General features: G+C 40.8%; 2 protein-coding genes across 3 annotated transcripts; one reads left to right on the top strand and one right to left on the bottom strand.

Moving 5' to 3' along the window:
• Positions 1-7,682: 7,682 nt before the first annotated feature.
• On the top strand, positions 7,683-18,379 carry LOC116373435 (zinc finger protein OZF-like). Of its 2 annotated transcripts, XM_031822039.1 has the most exons (3): positions 7,683-7,808; positions 13,055-13,303; positions 13,943-18,379. In XM_031822039.1, exons 1-3 carry the CDS (start codon positions 7,706-7,708, stop codon positions 15,364-15,366), a joined length of 1,776 nt encoding a protein of 591 aa, XP_031677899.1. In that variant the 5' UTR covers positions 7,683-7,705; the 3' UTR covers positions 15,367-18,379. The 2 variants fall into 2 exon arrangements, with proteins under 2 accessions (XP_031677899.1, XP_031677900.1); XM_031822040.1 differs by lacking the exon at positions 13,055-13,303.
• A 1,006-nt stretch (positions 18,380-19,385) lies between these two features.
• On the bottom strand, positions 19,386-20,515 carry LOC116373437 (gastrula zinc finger protein XlCGF17.1-like; the record flags this gene model as incomplete). The annotated part of the gene is made up of 1 exon (XM_031822044.1): positions 19,386-20,515. A coding segment is annotated over one exon (927 nt), but the record flags the coding sequence as incomplete, so codon positions are not given.
• Between the last annotated feature and the right edge of the window lie 4,216 nt (positions 20,516-24,731).

The following is a 24,731-nucleotide window of genomic DNA, read 5'->3' as shown; positions in this document are numbered from 1 at the left end:
GAAACAGCAGAGAGAGCACCCCCCTATCCACATCGATGGGACAGTAGTGGAGAGGGTAGTAAGTTTTAAGTTCCTCAGCGTACACATCACGGACAAACTGAATTGGTCCACCCACACAGACAGCGTCGTGAAGGCGCAGCAGCGCCTCTTCAACCTCAGGAAGCTGAAGAAATTCAGCTTGTCACCAAAAGCACTCACAAACTTCGACAGATGCACAATCGAGAGCATCCTGTCGGGCTGTATCACCGCCTGGTACGGCAACTGCTCAGCCCACAACCATAAGGCTCTCCAGAGGGTAGTGAGGTCTGCACAACACATCACCGGGGGCACCTAGGACACCTACACCACCCGATGTCACAGGAAGGCCATAAAGATCATCAAGGACAACAACCACCCGAGCCACTGCCTGTTCACCCCGCTATCATCCAGAAGGCGAGGTCAGTTAAGGTGCATCAAAGCAGGGACTGAGAGACTGAAAAACAGCTTCTATTTCAAGGCCATCAGACTGTTAAACAACCACCACTAACATTGAGTGGCTGCTGCCAACACACTGACTCAACTCCAGCCACTTTAATAATGGGAATTGATGGAAATGTATGTAAAAATATATCACTAGCCACTTTAAACAATGCTACTTAATATAATGTTTACATACCCTACATTACTCATCTCATATGTATATGTACAGTGGGGCGTGAACAGTTTGGGGTCATATGGGTTGCAAGTTAGGGATTTGTTACCATGGCAATAAATGACAATATCCATCTGGACTTTTGCTAACTAGGAAATGCGTGTGACCGGACCTGTGTGTTAACTATTGGTAATTGTATTCTGTGGGTGTCACCCGTTTCCTGGGTGCACAAACCAACCCGTTCTATAAGTATATATAAAAACGTCCCCAATGCAATTATATGGTCTAAAACATCCACAGTGGGATTATAACAGATTTGTCGTTTATTTTCAAACTAAATAATTATTGTAATTCATTTTTTATTAAGTAACATTGCAACCATGTTTGGCGTTATCTAGTCCAAATATGACTTGATTCCATTAATTTGTATCAGTTTGCATTACTTTCAAATCAGGGTGAACCGAAAATTATACGTTTGAGGCTAATCGTTATTGTAGCTAGCTTCACATAGGTGGAGGACGGAGACGTTGGCCACATTCAGATAGAAATGTATCATGTAGAACAAACATGCCTCTGATTCTTAGGAATCATGTCAGTTCTATTCAAACATTTTTATCTGCAACTTTCCACAACTTTTTTTGTACAGAACATCCCCAGGCGAAACCCACTGAGTATGAACCTGGAAATCCTCACAATTTTAAACGTGTGGTGGACACCTCGCCATGTGCTTGTAAAATATTTTTTTATCACGTTCTTCGCTCACTCCGGTGGACAGAAAAATAAGACAAAACCTTTCCCAAACATTATTTTATCTTTATTTAACTAGGCAAGTCAGTTAAGAAAAATTCTTACAGCCTTGTTCAGGAGCAGAAGGCCACATTTTTACCTAGTCGGCTCTAGGATTCGATCCAGAAACCTATTTTATATATTTACTGTCCCAACGCTCTAACCACTAGGCTTACCTGCCGCCCCAACAGCTTGACGGATGTGTTATCTAACAAGTTATGACGTCATTTCGATAATTAGGCAGTTTAAACGTGCTATTACATACCTGTAGAAATAACGAGAAAGGGAAAGCACAGTTCGGGCGTTTTCTTTATTATGAAGAATGGTGAGCGCCAAACCGGAACTTCCTGTCCCCCCCACAGTGCAACAGTGACATCTATTGGACTGATGGACTAACTTCTGCTAAAGCATGTAAAATATAAAAGTGAACTTGATTAGCTACACAAGTAATCCTTGGTTTTTAAAAAACGAAAGGGATGTCTGTTTTAGTGTCTAAGTTTTTCAACCCATAACATATTCATCGTAGATGATCTCTGTGGAAGGCCAAGAAGATCATCAAGAACCTCAGCCACCCGAGACACGGCCTGTTCACCCTGCCACCATCTTGAAGGCTGAGACAGTACAGGTGCATCAAAGCTGGGACAGAGAGAATGAAACTGCTTCTATCTCCTGGCCTTAAGACTGTTCAATTGTCATCACTGATTTGATTTAGAGAAAATTGGTGACTAGCAACTTGGCTTGTCCCAATGTGTACTGGTGTCGTGACATGTATTGAGTAGATCAATAAACATGTATTCTTTTGAATTCCACGAATTAAACAAAAGCATTATATTTACTGTAAAGATAACCCCCGATAACTACAATGATTCAGGAGATCAATAAAGTTGCAGTACTCTAGCAGGTCTCACAGCTGCTTATGCTGACAAAACATTTTAGAGAATAGTTCAGATTTAGCTTTGTGATGCTCAAATCAAATCAAATTTTATTGGTCACATACTCATGGTTAGCAGATTTTAATGTGAGTGTAGTGAAATGCTTGTGCTTCTAGTTCCGACAGTGCAGTGTAATCTAACAATTCCCCAACAACTACCTAATACACACAAATCTAAAGGGGTGAATGAGAATATGTACATATAAGTATATGGTTGAGCAATGGCCGAGCAACATAGGCAAGGTGCAATAGATGGTATAAAATACAGTATATACATGAGGTATGAGTAATGTAAGATATGTTAACACGATTAAAGTGGCATTGTTTAAAGTGACTAGTGATCCATTTATTAAAGTGTACAGTGATTGGGGCTCAATGTAGGCAGCAGCCTCACTAAGTTAGTAATTGCTGTTTAGCTGACTGATGACCTTGAGATAGAAGCTGTTTTTCAGTCTCTCGGTCCCTGCTATGATGCACATGTACTGACCTCACCTTCTGGATGATCGCGGTGTGAACAGGCAGTTGCTCGGGTGGTTGTTGTCCTTGATTATCTTTTTGGCCTTCCTGTGACATTGGGCGCTGTAGGTGTCATGGAGGGCAGGTAGTTTGCCCCCGGTGTTGCGTTGTGCAAACCTCACCATTCTCTGGAGAGCCTTGCGGTTGATGGCGGTGCAGTTGCCGTAGCAGGCTGTGATACAGCCCGACAGGATGCTCGATTGTGCATCTGTGAAAGTTTGTCAGGGTCTTGGGTGACAAGCCAAATTTCTTCAGCCTCCTGAAGTTGAAGAGGCGCTGTTGCGCCTTCTTCACCACACTGTCTGTGTGGGTGGACCATTTCAGTTTGTCTGTGATGTATCGGCCCAGGAACTTAACTTTAATTTCAACTGGCTGTCTTGTTCAGCTTCAGAAAAACAGTAGATATGTCACTTGAAACATCGTTTTTTGTAATTCATTAGACAAAAGAGAAGAGTTTGACCAGTACAAATCCATATACAAACTTTATGTTTCATTGGCAGATCAATTTAGTTGGCTTGAATGTGGTTTTCCAAAACATTTATTATCAATGACTAAAATAACAAATCTAGTTTTGAAAAAACAATTTAATAAACACATGTAGTCAGTCATTTCATAGCCTGTTTATCATTAAAGAAATAATAATTTAGTAGTAAAAAATGATCCCAAACTGATGGTGAAAACTGATCATCACAACATCTCTATCTGACACATGTTGTGTCTACCAACACCTTAATTGGGGAGGCCAGGCTGATGGTAATGGTTGGAATGGTATCAAATACATCAAACACATGGTTTCCATGGTTTCCAGGTGTTTGATGCCGTTCCATTCGCTCCGTTCCAGCCATTATTATGAACCGTCCTCCTCTCAGCAGCCTCCACTGAGATCATATCTATTTCAATGAATAACAATGCAACTGTCTACACTTCACTTCCATGGCTTTGTGAAGTCCAGAAAACTGATGCTGAATGCTGGTTGGGCCAAGTGTGATTGTTCTGGGTGTCTAACATACCTCAACAGTTTGAACACAATAGGAATCAATTGAATGCCCGTGGTCAAGTGGTTGTTGCTACATTGAGAAGGTTTTGAGCGAAGGCTGTTCTACTATACATAAAAGTGTAGGTTAACAGCAAGGATAAACCGATATCACAATATGCCTTGCTCATATCTATATCAAACAAAATCAATATCATATGTAATTATCTATATTGGTTCTCACCACAAATTGTTTCATTGTGAGTTCAACCTTAAGGGCAAATCCAAGTTAATATATTTTCAATAGAAGCTAACAAAACACAGCACAATTGACAAGGTGCCAACTGGGCACAAAATGGTTGAATCAACGGTGTTTCAACATAATTTATCAACGTATTGTGACGTGGAATGTATGTGTAGAATACTGTACATTGGATTTGCAAAAGCTGTTGTTTTGAGGTTCAACCACAGGATTATGGCATCATGTTAACCAATTTTCAACATAGTGAAACCTTGTATAAATAGGTTGAATATATGTTGAATTTGTACCTTTGAAACAATGTTAGATCTTCAACCTTATATCCACTATCAGAAAAGACAATAGGCTGGCCAGCACCTCCTAGTGGAGAGTTGATTAATCTACAGCTATCCAGTTGGTCTGTCATCCACGGTGGACAAATTTTAATGAGTAGGTGAGATGATGTCACCTTACCTGAGGCAAAGCAAAACACGTGATTGGCTGTTCAAATACAGCTCAACAGACAGTAATATTGATTGATTTAATTTGTGATTTTTCGGACTTTGTTGATTACATCTGCCAATAACTCACCCCCAGACTGTTTTTCTGGTCACTCAATGACATTCAAGATTGGTGCCTCAAACTCCCTCCCCCTCTCTCTACTTGATAACACCTGTTCAACTCCCGAATGCGGGACTTGGTGGTTCACTATGAGCAGATGAATATACAGGAAGTAGACACTTCTCGATTCTACCAGTGAAATGAAAATGTGCTAGTTCTATGTGCTAGTTCTAGCTTGTGGTGTTAGAATTTGGATATGTAGACGGACGAGTCGGTCAAGGATCGATTCAGACAAGGTGGTAAATTGTATGACAAGCTACAGTTTATTCAGAGTGAAGATATCTAGAACAGCGTAATTACGGCTCTCCCGCTGGTTCGTACGGAAGCGCAGACGAAGAAGAGACCGTTACAATCAGTACACCACCAATATATAGAAAAGAAAGTAGGTTGATTCTGGAAGATCGGATCTTTGGATTGGTTCAGCTGGGGTGTAGTCTGTAGTCTTCCGCCATTGGCTCAGTTGTTTGTCCGTCATCGTAGAATCCTCTTCGGGCATTCAACGTTCAGCTACAACGGAGATCATGTGTGTGTGCGCTGGTTTTGGCCATTAGTGTAATGCGGGAGCTATCCTGTAGGGGACCCCACAGGCTCAACTCTGAGTTGTAGCCCCCCCTTAACAATAGTTTGGTCACCTACATAAGAAATAGCATTTCTCTACAGTGGGTAGGATCATTTTGATGTTTATTACAAAAAACGTAATGTTGTTCATATACTAATGACTATATGCCACGGTAGAGCCAGGGTGAAATTCCCCTTTAAACTGTAGTTGTTACATTTCTTCAATGCAGGATTCCACATGCAGGAGTTAGTCTGTAGCGGGGTGTGTCTGGTTTTGGGGAGGGAAATATGGCGAGGCGGAAGTGCTGTTAGATTCTGATGGCTTGCGGTTGAGTAAAGTTGGTAAGAATGAATGGAAAACGGTGACAAGAAAATGGAACAAAAATACAACAAGTTGTAAACGAACATCGTTTTGTTTTTGGAGTGCGATTCGTCAACAATTATGTATTTTTGGGAGATCATTTGAGGTCAGGAAGATGGTAAAGGAGGCATTACGGAAGGTAGAGTCAGTCAGAGTGACCAGTAGTGGTTTTGGTTTGATTTCATGTGTCTCAGAAGAGCAGAAGGAGAGAGCATTGTTTTTTGGAGCAGGGTACCGATAAAAGGGTGTTATATCTGGAGTTTCGCTGGAAGAGTGAAGAGTGTCTGCCTATGTGGTGAAAATATTCAGTCAATAATATTTCTCACATACACATTTCTCCCCTGTGGGTTCAAATAGACTTGTATTACAGAGTAATATCAGCCTTGCTGGTTCATGAAAACAACTAACTTTCCAGCCTTGGCACACACTCTTTATACAGGTTTCATCTTTACGTCACACACATAGAAACTCCTCTTTATGTTAATGATTATCCCCTTTGGCATTTAGCCACCATTATCTTTTTGCCTTGCACTAATTTTAGTTTTGGTTTCATATTAGGACATGGAAACATTAGAGCCATAGCAATGATTAAAAAATAAACAGTCATGGTCACTCCCCAGACAGGTGCATGTCTAATGGGGTATAATGACCCAGACACACATATATATAGTGCACTCATCCAGCTGACGACTACAAAATGTGTAATGGACACATATGTACTGGAAGATTTCCAATACCTACTGATGTGATGCTGGGATATGTATGATACGCAGTGAGAGCTATTGTGAATAAACCACTGCAGTTATGACATTGATAAAATAATGGCCATGTATCATGTGTGTGCCGACGGAATATTTTTGGTATTTATTAGGATCCCCATTAAACGCTGCAAAAGTATCCGAATTGTTCACTTCTCTCATTGACTTGTCAAACCCAGTCTTGGTCTGCTTCACAAGCGTTATCTGAAGTCTCGCGTTGTTACGTCTCTGGGTTGAGAAACTGGTAGTGGGGGAACAGGAAGTTCCGCGCAGGCGCGCATTGTTCTTCACAATAAAGGACACGGCAGAATTGTGCAGTCGAGACGACAACTTTTGTGTCCGTTTCAAATATATTACTACTGGTATGTAATAGCACGTTATAATATCGAAAAAACATGTTATAACATGCTAGGTAACAAATACGTCAAGGTATTATCACGTTTGATGAAGGTTTTATGTGGTATTTTTGTGTCAAACCGCGTGAGTGAACGTGATCACTTTTTTTTTTACAAGTCACATAGTTATAGACTTTGGGTTAGTCTGAGTGGGTGTTTATCATTTTCTCAAGGTAATCTCATTAAGGATCAAATCATTTGAGATTTCTGGGTTCGTTTAACATTTCGTTTTTGGTTTTGTGTAACGTTAAAATTCACGAGCTCGTAAAATGGCGGATCCCTCTCGGTCTGCATCAACGGACTTCAGTGCAGGCAGTGAGGGTGCAGCAAAAGAGACACAATTTTACGGTTGCGCTACTGTTTTGGAGTTAAATGTAATGATTATCAGTTTTCTACATGTGTACTAATATTCAGAGACATTCAGTTGTATCTGTCTATCTATAAATGTTACTATGGTGTGAACGGAAATCTACTATAGAATAATTGCATTTAAGTTGTGTAGCCTAATTTAAAGTGTATACTTTGTCTAGTGTGAATTAATGTTTTGTCAATGCATACCTAGCTGATCTATTGAAATGAGATCAGTTCTTGTCTTGGACAGCAGCTCACCAGAGCTGAGTACCGGCACCTCAAATTTCTACTGTTTGAGCTCATGTTCCTCTTATAGAATATTAAGCTCAACAGTATTGTGGAGCTCCTGCACCTAAATATAAATCATATTTTTAGATAATAAAGAAAGTCTTGACAGTTCTGGGACTAACTTTTGTGTCCGTTTCTCTTTATTACTACAGACTGACTCAGATTAAGTCTGAGGCCGGTAACATCAACAGTGAAGACAAACCCAGCCTGCCACTCTCCTTCCACACTGTGTCCAAACCTACAGTCACTGAGTCCTGATTGTGACAGTAGAGCCCAGTTTGCACTGCAGGATCCAGAGATGGCATCAGTGAAGCTGGAAGACTGCAGTCAAACACTGGAGCTGAATGTCAACATTAAAGATGAAGAAGAGGAGGGGAATATTGGGACATCTGTTAGTCATGGTAAGCACAGGTTCGACAAAAACAACACAGAGATACACATGGGATAAACAAACGTACGTCAATAACACAATAGAACAGTCTATATGCTGTGTGTGCAAATGTAGTAAGATTAGGGGGGTAAGGCAATAAATAGGCCGTAGTGGCGAAATAATTACAACTTAGCATTAACACTGGAATGATAGATGTGCAAGTAGAGATACTGGGGTGCAAAATAGGAAAAATAAATAAAAATATGGTGATGGGGTAGTTGGGTGGGCTATATACAGATGGGCTGTGATTGGTAAGCTGCTCTGACAGCTGATGCTTAAAGTTAGTGAGGGAGATATGTCTCCAGCCTCAGTGATTTTTGCAATTCGTTCCAGTCATTGGCAGCAGAGACCTGGAAGGACAGACGGCCTAATGAGGAGTTGGCTTTGGGGATGACCAGTGAAATATGCCTGCTGGACCGTGTGCTATGGGTGGGTGTTGCTATGGTGACCAGTGAGCAGAGATAAGGTGGGGCTTTACCTAGCAAAGACTTATAGATGACCTGAAGCCAGTGGGTTCGGGGACCAATATGAAGCGAGGACCAGCCAAAGAGAGCATACAGGGCGCAGTGGTGGGTAGTATATGGGGCTTTGGTGACAAAACAGATGACACTGTGATAGACTACATCCAATTTGCTGAGTAGAGCGTTGGAGGCTATTTTGTAAATGACATTGCCGAAGTCAAGGATGGGTAGGATAGTCAGTTTTACGGGGGTATGTTATGCAGCATGAGTGAAGTAGGCTTTGTTGTGAAATAGGAAGCCGATTCTAGATTTAATTTTGGTTTGGAGATGCTTAATGTGAGTTTACAGTCTAACCAGGCACCTAGGTATTTGTAGTTGTCCACATCGTCCAGAGTGGTGATTCTGGACGGACGGGCAGGTGTGGGCAGTGATCTGTTGAAGAGCATACATTTAGTTTTACTTGCATTTAAGAGCAGTTGGAGGCCACGGAAGGAGAGTTGTGTTGCATTGAAGCTTGCCTGGAGGTTAGTTAACACAGTGTCCAAAGAAGGGGAAGACATTTATAGAATGGTGTCTACGTAGAGGTGGATCAGAGAATCACCAGCAGCAAGAGCGACATCATTGATATATACAGAGAACAGAGTCGGCCCGAGAATTGAACCCTGTGGCACCCCCATAGAGCCTGCCAGAGGCCCGGACAACAGGCCCTCCGATTTGACACACTGAACTCTATTGGAGAAGTAGTTGGTGAACCAGGCAAGGCAGTCATTTGAGAAACCACGGCTGTTGAGTCTGCCGATAAGAATGCGGTGATTGACAGAGTCGAAAGCCTTGGCCAGGTAGATGAAGACGGCTGCACAGTACTGTCTTTTATCGATGACGGTTATGATATTGTTTAGGACCCTGAGCGTGGCTGAGGTGCACCCATGACAAACTCGGAAACCAGATTGTGGAGAAGGTACGGTGGGATTCTAAATGGTCGGTGATCTGTTTGTTAACTTGGTTTTCGAAGACTTTAGAAAGGCAGGGCAGGATTTCACAATGAACTGTTTCAATGAGAAGGTAGATGTTATTTCATGCTACTTACACTTGCATGGTTTGACACCAGTATTGCCAGCATTTGTTTTATTCACTGGTCTATCTGGAGTGTTCAGAGAGGAGACTGAAGAAGTGAAGTAGACAAACTGCCAGTGTTTAAAGTTCTATGCAGTGAGTCTGTGTAGTTTCTAACCCTTGTGATAGTGAGTGGAGGATGATATAGCTCATCATTTTCATAACTTATGAGGTACTTTGAGAATAGTTTTATTCCCCTTTTGTATTGTACAGCCTACTGATATGAATACGTACAGTACCAGACTACTGATATGAATACGTACAGTACCAGACTACTGATATGAATACGTACACTGCCAGACTACTGATATGAATACGTACACTGCCAGACTACTGATATGAATACGTACACTGCCAGACTACTGATATGAATACGTACACTGCCAGACTACTGATATGAATACGTACACTGCCAGACTACTGATATGAGTACGTACACTGCCAGACTACTGATATGAATACGTACAGTGCCAGACTACTGATATGAATACGTACAGTGCCAGACTACTGATATGAATACGTACAGTGCCAGACTACTGATATGAATACGTACAGTGCCAGACTACTGATATGAATACGTACAGTACCAGACTACTGATATGAATATGTACAGTACCAGACTACTGATATGAATAAATACAGTGCAAGAATACTGATATGAATACGTACAATGCCAGACTACTGATATGAATACGTACAGTACCAGACTACTGATATGAATACGTACAGTGCCAGACTACTGATATGAATACGTACAGTGCCAGACTACTGATATGAATACGTACAGTACCAGACTACTGATATGAATACGTACAGTGCCAGACTACTGATATGAATACGTACAGTGCATTCGGAAAGTATTCAGACCCCTTGATTTTTTACCACATTTTGTTACGTTACAGCCTTATTTGAAAATTGATTAAATGAAAAAAATCCCTCATCAATCTACCCACAATACCCCATAATGACAAAGCAAACGCAGGTTTTTAGAAATGTTTAAACATTTATAAAAAAAATAAAAACGGATACCTTATTTACATAAGTATTCAGACCCTTGGCTATGCGACTTAACATTGAGCTCAGGTGCATCTTGTTTCCATTGATCATCCTTGAGATATCTCTACAACTTGATTGTTGTCAACCTGTGGTAAATTCAATTGATTGGACATGATTTGGAAAGGCACACACCTGTCTATATAAGGTCCCATATTTCACAGTGCATGTCAGAGCAAAAACCAATCACTTGGTCGAAGGAATTGTCCGTAGAACTCCATGAAAGGAAAAATTCACGAGGTGGTAAAATGGCGGCCCCCACTCGGTCAGTGTCAACAGACTTCAGTGCAGGCAGTGTGGATGCAGCAGAGAGACAATTTTACGGTTGCACTACTGTTTTTGAAGTTTAATGTAATGATTATCGGTTTACTACATGTGAAATAATATTGACACATTCAGTTTGTCTTTATCTATAAACATTACTATGGTGTGAACAGGAAATACAATTGTTTTTTGAAGTAAAACCGTGAATACAAGGTTATTAAGGAAAATAGCACATGGTGCTGCCTAAAACAAACTGTAACCTTGTACTAAATGGTTTTTGAGTAATTTATGCATTTTTCTACTACAGGTTAAGTTTTAGCTCAAATGTATTATGAAGCTCCTGCACCTAAATATAAACAGTACCAGCACACAAAATGAGTATCGACAACTATTTCAGTCCAAGTCGAGCACTGAATTAGATAATTGAACAAGAACAAATGTAACATATTTAATAAAGAAGGTGCCAAAACTGTCAAGAAAATAACTTTTGTGTCTGTTTCTCTTCTACTATTTGCAGACTCAGGTATGAGGTTGGTAACATCAACAGTGAGGACAAACCCAGCCTGCCTCTCTCCTTCCACACTGAGTCCAAACCTACAGTCACTGGGTCCTGATTGTGACAGTGGAGCCCAGTTTTCACTGCAGGATCCAGAGATGGCATCAGTGAAGCTGGAAGACTGCAGTCAAACAATGGAGCTGAATGTCAACATTAAAGATGAAGAAGAGGAGGAGAATATTGGGACATCTGTTAGTCATGGTAAGAGCAGGTTCTATCTGACTAAGTTTGTTGTTCATTCCAACTTCCCACTGTGTATGAAAAGTTGCAGTAGAACTGATGACCAAAATGACAGGCTACTTTGACAAACTGAGAATCTGAGGTCAATATAAACGACCGTGTCTCTAATCCATCAATAGTCTAGGCCAGGTGTGAGGAGAAACACATTATACAATATGTAGGAGGAAGTTATAGTCCTAAACAAGCTTTCCAGTTTCACTGACTCACCCAATGATGTGCAGCTCACTCACCGGCCAAAAGCTCATCTCTCTTGCTTTACCTTGTAAAAACAATGCTGTTTGATCAATAGGCCTATTTGGAAGTTGATAACTTGGTAACATACAGACAGATTAGTATTTTCTTTTCAGCAGGGTCCATTTGCTTTACAACCTGTGTTTTCCAGCGATTGGATTAGAAATATTGCTAAAGGCCTGTTTTGGCTGCATGTTGTTCACTGACAGATTTGCCACATGTTCCTGACGGTAGACATGCCTTGTGATTTTGGCTACCCACAATCCACAGCTGGGCTATTTTAAATTAGCTATTGATCCTCTGTAACTAAATACTCCTGGTGTTGTATTGGGAATGATTTCATTTCTTTCTGCACAGACTGCAGAGTCCTGCAGCACCTCAACACACTTCCCACAGCTATTATTCTATCAGGAAATAAATGAAGAAGTGCAATGCTGGAGAGATGAGTTGTCGGCTCATGTCTATAACAGCACAGAGAGGGAGAGAGATCATAGAAAGTGAATCTCATTTTAGTTCTATGAGAGATACAGGCGTGCTTCTCTCTCACCACAGGAATGGCCACGCCTTGGTCTAAATAGGCTACAATGTTGCAGAAACCATAAACCTGGTTCGGCCCAACATTAATACATTCTTATAACATCAGGCACGTTTTTTATGGGGCATGATAATTACAGAGGAATCCAAATGTAATTACTCTTGATTGCTTTTATGCAGATTTTTGCGTGATGAAATACTTTTTCATGTCACAAGAGGTAGGCTACCTGATCCTGGCAAATGGATTCCGGAACGAAAGACTACAAAACTGAGAGGTGCCGGAAGATCTGGCTCAAATTAAGCACCACCGTTCTCATATAATGAGGTAGGGCCATCCCAAGGATCCCTGAATGCAACAACGGTTGCACCAAACCAAGATAGACCACAACCAGTTGTTTCCAATGGGAACAGATGAGTCATAGTGGGCAGAGCCAAGCATGAGCTAGTACTAAATGTGGGAAATCTACTATAGATTCACTTACGTTGCGTAGCCTAATTTATAGCGTGTACTTTGTCTAATGTGAGTTAATTAATGTTTTGTTGTCAATGCTTAGCTACCAGATCTATTGAACTGAGATCAGTCCTCAGCTCACCGGAGCTGAGTATCGGCACCTATTTCAGTCCAAGCACTGAATTAGATAATTGAACAAAAATAAATATTATATTTTTATATATATATTTTTTTAAATAAGCAAGTGCCAGAACTGTCAAGACGAACTTTTTTTCTTATCTTTTTTTTCTGTTTCTCATTGTTACTACATACAGGACGACTAGAATTAAGTCTGAGGCCGGTAACATCAATAGTGAGGACAAACCCAGCCTGCCTCTCTCCTTCCACACTGAGTCCAAACCTACAGTCACTGAGTCCTGATTGTGACAGTGGAGCCCAGTTTGCACTGCAGGATCCAGAGATGGCATCAGTGAAGCTGGAAGACTGCAGTCAAACACTGGAGCTGAATGTCAACATTAAAGATGAAGAAGAGGAGGAGAAGATTGGGAAATCTGTTTCTCATGGTAAGAGCAGGTTCTATCTAACTAAGTTTGTTGTTGGTTCCAACTTTCCACTGTGTATGAAAAGTTGCAGTAGAACTGTTTCAATGAGAAGGTAGATGTTATGTCATGCTACTGAGACTTGGTGGTTTGACACCAGTATTTCCAGCATTTGTTTTATTCACTTGGCTAACTGGAGTGATCAGAGAGGAGACTAAATAAGGGAGGTTGACAAGCTGCCAGTGTTTTAAAGTTTTATGAAATGAGTGTGTGTCGTTACTAACCCTTGTTATAGTGAGTAGAGGATGACACGCCCCTTTTTAACTTTCAACTCTTGCCCACTTTTAGAATAGTTTTATTCCCCTGTGTTGTACAGCCTACTGATATGAATACATATGTCACCCGGTACAGACAGAAGAGGACTGGCCACCCCTTTGGGCCTGGTTCCTCTCTACATTTCTTCCAAGGTTCCTGCTTTCTAGGGAGTTTTTCCTGGCTACTGTGCTTCTACATCTGCATTGCTTGCTCTTTGGGGATTTTGGGCTGGGTTTCTGTGAAGCACTTTCTGACAACTGCTGATGTAAAAAGGGCTTCATAATATATACTTTTGATTGACATGTATATCACACCAACTGACTGGTTGTTCTGATGTTGTTCACACAGGAGACCATGTTGAGACATTCTCTACATCTAGAGAGCAACAGCAGGAAGATCACAGAGCTAAGAGGTCTCACCACTGCCAACATTGTGAGGAGATTTTCCCATTTCTATCAAAGCTAAAAACACACCTACAAATACACGCTGGAGAGAATCCCTATTCCTGTACTGACTGTGGGAAGAGATTCACAACACCAGGAGCTTTGGCAGTTCATCAGAGAGTGCACACTGGAGGGAAGCCTTTCTTCTGCTCTGACTGTGGAAAGAGTTTCTCTCTACTGGGCAACTTAAAAACACATGAACGTATACATACAGGAGTGAAGCCTTACTCCTGCTCTGACTGTGGACAGAGTTTCTCTCGACTGGGCCACTTAAAAACACATGAACGTAGACATATTGGAGTGAAGCCATACTCCTGCTCTGACTGTGTAAAATGCTTCACAACATCAGCTCAGCTAAAAGATCATCAGAGAACACACACAGGAGAGAAGCCTTTCTTCTGCTCTGACTGTGGAAATAGTTTCTCTCAACTTTCCCACTTAAAAACACATGAACGTATACATACAGGATTGAAGCCTTACTCCTGCTCTGACTGTGGAAAGAGTTTCTCTCAAATGGGCCACTTAAAAAGACATGAACGTAGACATATTGGAGTGAAGCCTTACTGCTGCTCTGACTGTGTAAAATGCTTCACAACATCAGCTGAGCTAAAAGATCATCAGAGAACACACACAGGAGAGAAGCCTTTCTTCTGCTCTGACTGTGGAAATAGTTTCTCTCAACTTTCCCACTTAAAAACACATGAACGTCTACATACAGGATTGAAGCTTTACTCCTGCTCTGACTGTGGAAAGAGTTTCTATCAAATGGGAAACTTAAAAAGACATGAACGTATACATACAGGAGAGAAGCCTTACTCCTGCTCTGACTGTGGAAAGAGTTTCTCTCTACCAGGCACCTTAAAAACACATGAACGTATACATACAGGAGTGAAGCCTTACTCCTGCTCTGACTGTGTAAAATTCTTCACAACATCAGCTGAGCTAAAAGTTCATCAGAGAACACACACAGGAGAGAAGCCTTACTCCTGCTCTGACTGTGGAAAGAGTTTCTCTAGACTGAGCCACTTAAAAAGACATGAACGTAGACATATTGGAGTAAAGCCTTACTGCTGCTCTGACTGTGTAAAATGCTTCACAACATCAGCTGAGCTAAAAGTTCATCAGAGAACACACACAGGAGAGAAGCCTTACTCCTGCTCTGACTGTGGAAAGCGTTTCTCTCGACTGAGCCACTTAAAAAGACATGGACGTATACATACAGGAGTGAAGCCTTACTCCTGCTCAGACTATGGAAAGAGGTTCTCTCTACTGGGCATCTTAAAAAGCCACCAAGGTAAACAAAGTAGAGAAGCCTTGCCACTGATCTGACTGTAGAGAACACACAAAGAACTGAACCTTACTTCTTCCTTGAGGTTTTTAAGCTAACTAGCACAATTGTGGTTTTTTTTATATTACTATATTACAGATAGCCAGGGGTGCACTCCAACACCAACACCATTTACAAACAAAGCATTTGTGTTTAGTGAGTCCGCCAGATCAGAGGCAGTGGGGAGGACCAGGGATGTTATCTTGATAAGTGTGTGAATTGGACCATTTTCTGTCATGCTAATCATTTCAAAAAATGTAATGAGTACTTTTGGGTGTCAGGGAAAATGTTTGGAGTAAAAAGTACATGATTTACTTTAGGATTTTGCAAAATAAAAGTAAAAGTTGCACAAAATATTAATAGTCAAGTATAGATACCCCCCCAAAAGTACTTTACACCCCTTCATGCCTCCATGCTGTGTGTCAGCATTGCAGGCTGGTGGTGTGATGGTTGGGGTGTGTTTTCAGGGCACACATTGGGCCTCTTGATAAAAGCTGAGCAATGTTTGAATGCCACAGGATATCTAAAGAATTACTGCCAATCAGGTGCCTCCCTTCATGGCAGCAGTGTATCCATCTGCAAGTTGTTTTCTTCAGCAGGATTATGCCACAAGACTTGTCCAGGAATGGTTCCAATAACATTACACTGAATTCACTGTAATTGTGCATCTGTGGGAGGAGATGGAACGAGCTATTCAGAGTAGATCCACTCCCAGCCAACTTGACACAATTGTAGGAAGCATTAGAGTCAACATGGACCAGCTTCCCTGTGAACTGCACACAACACCTTGGACAGTCTATGCCCTGACGATTTTAGGATGTTCTGAGGATAAAGGGGGTGCAACTCTATTAGGAAGGTGTTCCTAATGTTTTGTACACACTGTGTATATCAGATAAAGATGGTCTGATGATCAGTTTTCAGCTTTAGTTCGGGTGGATTATTTTATATTACTAAACAACTTTTGTTTAATGATAAACAGGCTATGAATCAACTACTTGTGTTTATTAAATTGTATTTTAATATTAGATTTATTTTAGTCATTGATGATGAATGTATTTGAATAACTGTATTGAAGTCGATTGATCTGGTGGCAGGTAGCCAGCGGTTAAGAGTGTTGGGCCAGTAACTGAAAGGTTGCTGGTTTGAATCCCGAGCCGACTAGGTGAAAAATCTGGCATTGTACCCTTGAGCAAGCCATTTAACTATTATTTGTCCTGTAAGTCTCTCTGTATAAAAACATCTGCTAAATGACAAGAATGCAATGAAAAATAATGTTTGTACATGAATTCATGCTGGGCAGCCACTTTTTTTCTCATGTATATAATTAAATGAAATAAACTGAAGTGACATACTGTATATACAATACACAACATTACCACTTTGTTTACCCTGGTCAGAGGGACAGGGCCATAGTAAACTAGACTGTGTAACTGCTGTTGTTAGTAGCCTACAGTTTCCATGTAATACAGCATGTCAGATCACTAATGATTAGGTGTATAGACTGCTACATTTATGCAAGAGTTTTTGCTTGTGTCTATCGGGAGAGATGTGTTATCAGCTTGTTAAATAACTAATGGTGGGAAGTGGAGAGGCGTCTCTAACTAAATGTAGCTCCAAAGGAACTCTAATTAAAGGAATAGTTCAATCAAATTACAAATGTCCACCTTGGTTTCATCACCCTGTAAACAATCCAAATAATGTGCACTTCAGCAGTGAAGTTCTGTAGATGGAGGACTTTCAGTACAGCAGTGTTCCCCAATCCTGGTCCCAAAGGGGTGTACATGTGTGTTTTTGCCCTCACACTCACATACCTTATTCAATTCAAAGGCTTGAGTTGTTTAGTTGAATCCAGTGTGTGAGTGTTAGGGGCAAAAACAAAAAAGCATTCCCCTTTGTGTCCCCTGGACCAGGATTGGGAAACACTGCAGTACACAGCAAAAAGTGTGATGATTCAAAATATTATATCTATTTTACAGTTTGAAGTCCTGTATGTAAAATGACTTGGTTTGTATTCAGGGGATGAGGTATGTATTCAAGTGTGTGCTCAAGATTTGTGGTGTTTACTCAGGAGATTAATCTCTGATTTTGGCAGCGCCATTCTTACACCTTCGCAGCATTGCACTGTGGTTCTTCAATGTTTTCCTGCTGCTGTTCGAACGGATAAAACATTTGTGGATCTTTAGAAAAATGTCTCCTGTATCTGTCGTTTCCATCACGTTGCAATGATTGTTTTGCTAAATGTTTTTGTTGTAGACTTGGCCCAATGGAGACCTGTCCAGTGATGCCATCTCTAGATCCTGCAGCGCAACAAGTCTCCACTGTCAATCAGGACCCAGTGACTGTAGGTTTAGAATCTGTTTGGAAGGCAGTGTGAAAGGAGAGAGGCAGGCTGGGTTTGTCCTCACTGTTAACCTGTCAACTCTGTCTGAGATCAACCTCCTCCCTTATGCAGGCCACACCCCCTCCCATTGTTACTGTGTGTATGATCACATTTTGAACAATGGCTTCCTAAAATGCGGTGGTGCTTACTAACCCAATAGGAAAGGTTCTGGTAGATGTGGACCATCACACGTGAGGTCACAGCTCTTTCACTCTAAACATTCATATCAATGACTCACCCTCAAATGGACCATCAATACCAGAGTTCTCCAATACTATTTACATAATCAACTGGGCATTACAACAGTCTGACCCTCAATATAGTCCTGGGTATATATTGAGCTCTAACAATGGGTCATGGAAAAGGTCTGTTGAAATGAATACTGTAGTGATGTGAGAAAGGTAACACGAGCTTCCTCTCTGGTTCCATTCCCCCAATAGTAACTGGGTCATTATTGGATTGTGGTGGTAATGCTGTCCCTGGACTTTAGCACCATAAAAAGACTAATAATGCATTACAATACTATGCTGACATATGAGATGGTTTTAAGAAGGTCGTACCATGGATTGTTTAGATCATTTATTTTGTATTTTAGGACATTAGGTATAATCATGATTAAAAATGATTTGATAAAATACAGAATTTGGCCATTACTACTATATCCCATAGAAACACATTGAATGAAACATTCATTAAAATACTAATGGTGAAAACTGATCAACACGTCATCAATATCTAATACATTTAGTATTTTTATTAGGATCCCCAGCGGCTACTCTTCCTGGGGTCAAACAGGAAACACAAAAAATGCATAGTATACATACAAGCTCTACATTTATCATTAAACAAAAGTTATTTAGTAATATAAAATAATCCACCCAAACTAATCATCACACCATCTTTTCTGATATACACAGAGTACAAAACATCAGAAACACCTTCCTAATATTGAGTTGCACCCCCCTTTGTCCTCAGAACAGCCTCAATAGTCGGGGCATGGACTGTCAAAGGTGTTGAGTGTTCCACAGGGACGCTGACCCATGTTGACTCCAATGCGTCCCACAATTGTGTCAAGTTGGCTGGGAGTGGATCTAAAAAATGTCAGTCTCTCGATGTGCAAAACTGATTAGAGACATACCCCAAGCGACTTACAGCTGTAATCGCAGCAAAAGGTGGCGCTACAAAGTATTAACTTAAGGGGGCTGAAAAATTTGGCGCGCCCAATTTTTCAGTTTTTGATTTGTTAAAAAAGTTAGAAATATCCAATAAATGTCGTTCCACTTCATGATTGTGTCCCACTTGTTGTTGATTCTTCACAAAAAAATACTGTTTTATATCTTTATGTTTGAAGCCTGAAATGTGGCAAAAGGTCGCAAAGTTCAAGGGGGCCGAATACTTTCGCAAGGCACTGTATCAGAGCAAGATTACTGAATGTAAGTACATTATTTACCTTCAGAGGTGAATATATCAAACCAGTTGCCGTGATATGTTATTTTATTGTCGTGCACTCTCCTCAAACAATAGCATGGTATTTTTTTCACTGTAACAGCTACTGTTAAATTGGTGACCGCAGTTAGATTAACAAGAATTTAAGCTTTCTGCCCATATAAGACATGTCTATGTCCCGGAAAGTTGGCTGTTGGATTCAACGTCATTCTAGTCACATTAGCGCACGTTAGCAACAACCGTCCCGGTTTAGGGACACCCAGAGGTTAATTTAAGGAATTTGAAATGATTCATACTTCTACTTTTGATACATAAATATATTTACAACCAAATAATTTCAGCTTTTTACACAAGTAGTATTTTACTTGGTGACTTTCACTTGAGTTACTCTTGCCACATTACAAGTGGTAAGTCTTCTCTCCTTTATGTTTAGCTTGGTGTCTTTTCAACTGGCCCATTTGCGAGAAACTCTTTCCACAATCAGAGCAGGAGTAAGGCTTCACTCCGGTATGTATACGTTCATGTCTTTTTAAGTTGCCCAGTAGAGAGAAACTCTTTCCACAGTCAGAGCAGGAGTAAGGCTTCTCTCCTGTGTGTGTTCTCTGATGAACTTTTAGATCAGTTGATGTAATGAAGCATTTCACACAGTTAGAGCAGGCATAAGTATTCACTCCTGTGTGTATATGTTCATGTCTTTTTAAGTGGCCCAGTTGAGAGAAAATCTTTCCACAGTCAGAGCAGGAGTAAGGCTTCTCTCCTGTGTGTGTTCTCTGATGAACTTTTAGCTGAGCTGATGTTGTGAAGCATTTTACACAGTCAGAGCAGGGGTAAGGCTTCACTACTGTATGTATAAGTTCATGTTTTTTTAAGTGGCTCAGTCGAGAAAAACTCCTTCCACAGTCGGGGCAGGAGTAAAGCTTCTCTCCTGTATGTATAAGTTCATGCTTTTTTAAGAGGTCCAGTCGAGAAAAACTCTTCCCACAGTCAGAGCAGAAGCAAGGCTTCTCTCCTGTATGTATATGTTCATGTCTTTTTAAGTGGCCCAGTCGAGAGAAATTCACCCCACAATCAGAGCAGGAGTAAGGCTTTTCTCCCGTGTGTGTTCTCTGATGAACTTTTAGCTCATTTGACGTTGTGAAGCATTCTCCACAGTCAGTGCAGGAGTAAGGCTTTTCTCCCGTGTGTGTTCTCTGATGAACTTTTAGCTCATTTGACGTTGTGAAGCATTCTCCACAGTCAGAGCAGGAGTAAGGCTTCACTCCTGTGTGTATTTTCAAGTGTATTTTTAGCTTTGATAGAATTGGGAAAATCTCCTCACAATGTGGGCAGTGATGAGACCTCTTAGCTCTGGGATCTTCCTGCTGTTGCTCTCTGGATGTAGAGAATGTCTCAACATGGTCTCCTGTGTGAACAACATCAGAGGAACCAGTCAGTTGGTGTGATATACATGTCAATCAAAAGTATATATTATGAAGCCCTTTTTACATCTGCAGTTGTCAGAAAGTACTTCACAGAAACCCAGCCAAAAATCCCAAAAGAGCAAGCAATGCAGATGTAGAAGCAGCGGCCAGGAAAAACTCCCCAGAAAGCAGGAACCTTGGAAGAAAGTTAGAGAGGAACCAGGCCCAAAGGGGTGGCCAGTCCTCTTCTGTCTGTACCGGGTGACATATGTATTCATATCAGTAGGCTGTACAACACAAAAGGGGAATAAAACTATTCTAAAAGTGGGTAAGAGATGAAAGCTAAAAAGGAACTTGTCATCCTCCACTCACTATCACAAGGGTTAGTAACTACACACACTCATTTCATATCATCCTCCACTCACTATCACAAGAGTTAGTAACTACACACTCATTTCATATCATCCTCCAATCACTATCACAAGGGTTAGTAACTACACACACTCATTTCATAGAACTTTAAAACACTGGCAGTTTGTCAACTTCACTTCTTTATTCTACACTGAACACTCCTGATAACCCAGTGAATAAAACAAATGCTGACAATACTGGTGTCAAATCATGCAAGTGTCATTAGCATGAAATAACAGCTACCTTTTCATTGAAACAGTTCTACTGCAACCTTTCATGCACAGTGGGAAGTTGGAACGAACAACAAACTTAGTAAGATAGAACCTGCTCTTACCATGATTAACAGATTTCCCAATCTTCTCCTCCTCTTCTTCATCTTTAATGTTGACATTCAGCTCCAGTGTTTGACTGCAGTCTTCCAGCTTCACTGATGCCATCTCTGGATCCTGCAGTGCAAACTGGGCTCCACTGTCACAATCAGGACCCAGTGACTGTAGGTTTGGACTCAGTGTGGAATGAGAGAGGCAGGCTGGGTTTGTCGTCACTGTTGATGTTACCGGCCTCAGACATAAATCTAGTCGTCCTGTAGTAACAATGACAAACATACACAAAGTTGTCTTGACAGTTCCGGCACTTTCTTTACTCTCTATTAAATATTTTTCTTCTTGTTCAATTATCTAATTCAGTGCTTGACTTGGACTGAAATAGGTGCCGGTACTGTTTTTTCAAAAGTTATTGTCTTGACAGTTCTGGCACTTTCTTTCTTTATTCTCTAAAAATATGGTTTATATTTAGGTGCAGGAGCTCCACAATACTGTTGAGCTAATATTCTATAAGAGGAACATGAGCTCAACCAGTAGAAATTTGAGGTGCTGGTACTCAGCTCTGGTGAGCTCCTGTCCAAGTCAAGCACTGATCTTATTTCAATAGATCTGGTAGCTAAGCATTGATAGCAAAACATTAATTAATTAAAAAGTACACGCTTTAAAATTAGTCTACACAATGTAAGTGAACTTGATCTATAGTAAATTTCCCAAATTCACATAAATGCTGAAATGACAAATACATTCAGTACAAGGTTGCAGTATGTTTCAGGCAGCACTATGTACTATTTTCCTGAATAACCTTGTCTTCACTGTATTATTTTACATAAAAATCAAATAGTGTTTCCGTTCACACCATAGTAACATTTATAGATAAGATTGAAACAACTGAATGTGTCTGAATATTAGTACACATGTAGAAAACTGAGAATCATTACATTTAGCTTCAAAACAGTAGCGCAACTGTGAAATTGTGTCTCTGTACCTGCACTGAAGTCTGTTAACACAGACCGAGTGGGCACCGCCATTTTACCAACTCGTGAATTTTATACAAAACCAATAACATGCTAAACAAACTCAGAAATGTAAAATAAATATATTTTTTATTAAATTACCATGAAGCAATCATGTACATCCATTCAGACAAACCCAAAGTTTCTACCTGTGTGACTTAAAAATAGTTTCACGTTCACTTGGTTTGACACAAAAATAACAAATCAAACGTGTTAATACCTTAACGGATGTTACCTAGCATGGTATGATATGTTCTTCCGATAATAGGACGTTTAAACCTGCTATTACATACCTTTGGTATTACATAGAAACCGACACAAAGATTATCTTCTTCACATAACCGTTCTGGCGTTTTCTTTATACTGAAGAATGGTGCGTGCCTGCCCGGAACTTCCTGTTCCCCCACTACCACAGTGCAGCCACATATAGAACAATGAGACAGATATTTCACAGGATGTATAGTGAGAGGAAGCTCACTGGCAGGCAGTGGGAGAAGATGGAACGAGATGGATATTGGCCGACATTCTGCAAATGTTCTAATCAATGAAACATCTGATCCCAGTTCTGTTCCCAAAACTAAAATCTGTTATGAACAGAGTAGACTAAGATTTGTAGACTTTACCCTTTGCAAATGTTTAAAAAATATATATTTAAAAAAATTACGCAAAGGCGAATTGAGTTATTGCACACGAGCGCTTCACAGAGGAGGCATTCCCTACCAGAAATTGTGTGCTAGACGGGCCAATAGGATCTTGCTAGCTCGTGCTTGGCTCTGCCCACTATGACTCACCAGGCTGTGGTCTATCTTGGTTTAATTATAAAAAACATATTCGGTGCAACCATCCATGCACTCATGGATTCTTGGGATATCCCTACCCCATTATACGAGAAGGGCGGCGCTTAATTTGAGCCAGATCTTCCGGCACCTCTCAGTTTTGTAGTCTTTCGTTCCGGGAACCCATTTGGCAGGATCAGGTAGCCTACCTCTTGTGGCGTGAAAAATAATTGATCCTGTTTGCAATGTAAAAATCCTGATAAAAGCAATCAGAGCTAAATGAGCTAAAACTAAAATGAGATTCACTTTCTATGATCTCTCTCCCTCTCTGTGCTGTTATAGACATGAGCAGGAAACTCATCTCTCCAGCATTGCACTTCTTCATTTATTTCCTAATAGAATAATAGCTGTGGGAAGTGTGTTGAGGTGCTGCAGGACTCTGCAGTCTGTTCAGAAAGAAATTAAATCATTCCCAATACAACACCAGGAGTATTTAGCTACAGAGGATCAATAGCTAATTTAAAATAGCCCAGCCGTGGATTGTGTGTAGCCAAATCACAAGGCATTTCTACAGTCAGGAACATGTGGCAAATCTGTTAGTGAACAGCATGTAGGCAAAACAGGCCTTTAGCAATATTTCTAATACAATCACTGGAAAACACAGGTTGTAAAGCAAATGGATCCTGCTGAAAATAAAATACTAGTCTGTTTGTGTGTTACCAAGTTATCAACTTCCAAATAGGCCTATTGAGCAAACAGCACAGTTTTACAAAGTAAAGCAAGAGAGAGCTTGTCTGTATCACATCTGGCCGTGATTGGCATTCCAATAGGGCGGCGCACAATTGGTCCAGCATTGTCCGAGTTTGGTACGGGTAGGCCGTCACTGTAAATAAGAATTGGTTCTTAACTGACTTGCCTAGTTAAATTAAATAAAAAAATTATAATATGCCAGTTCGCAAAAGCCATGATAATGCATGCAATATTATAAAGGTATTTTATTTAATGTGTTCTGGTACCTCAGAGACCCCCAGATCAATGCTCTCGGGCTCAGTTTTGGTTCCAGCACCTCCCAATTTACACATTAAGCACTGGAGAGGTGGGTAGCTGCTACTGCCTCCTCTGGGACACGTCTCCTTTACATAGAGTTCATCAGGCTGTTGATTGTGGCATCTGGAATGTTGACCCACTCTTCAATGTCTGTGCGAAATTCCTGGATATAAGAGGGAACTGGAACAAGCTGTCGTACACGTCGTACCAGACCATCTCGAACATGCTCAAAGGGTGACATGTCTGAGTATTGCAGGCCACGGAATTGGGACATTTTCAGCATTTTCAATTGTGTACAGAATCTTGCGACATGGGGCTGCGCATTGTCATGCTGAAACATGAGGTGATGGCCTCGGATGAATGACAGGACAATGGGCCTCAGGATCGTGTCATGGTATCTCTGTGCATTCAAATTGCCATCAATAAATTTCACTTGTCTGTAGCTTATGCCTGCCCATACCATAACCCCATCGCCACCAAGGGGAACTCTGTTCACAACGTTGACATCAGGGATCCCCATTAGCTGCTGCCAAGGTACGTATTCAGCTACTCTTGTCCCCAGCACAAGGTG

Source organism: Oncorhynchus kisutch, unplaced genomic scaffold (assembly GCF_002021735.2).
Source record: "Oncorhynchus kisutch isolate 150728-3 unplaced genomic scaffold, Okis_V2 scaffold4050, whole genome shotgun sequence".
Lineage (NCBI taxonomy): Eukaryota > Metazoa > Chordata > Actinopteri > Salmoniformes > Salmonidae > Oncorhynchus > Oncorhynchus kisutch.
Note: the sequence above shows the minus strand (reverse complement) of the source record. Positions and strands in the feature narration are given on the sequence as shown.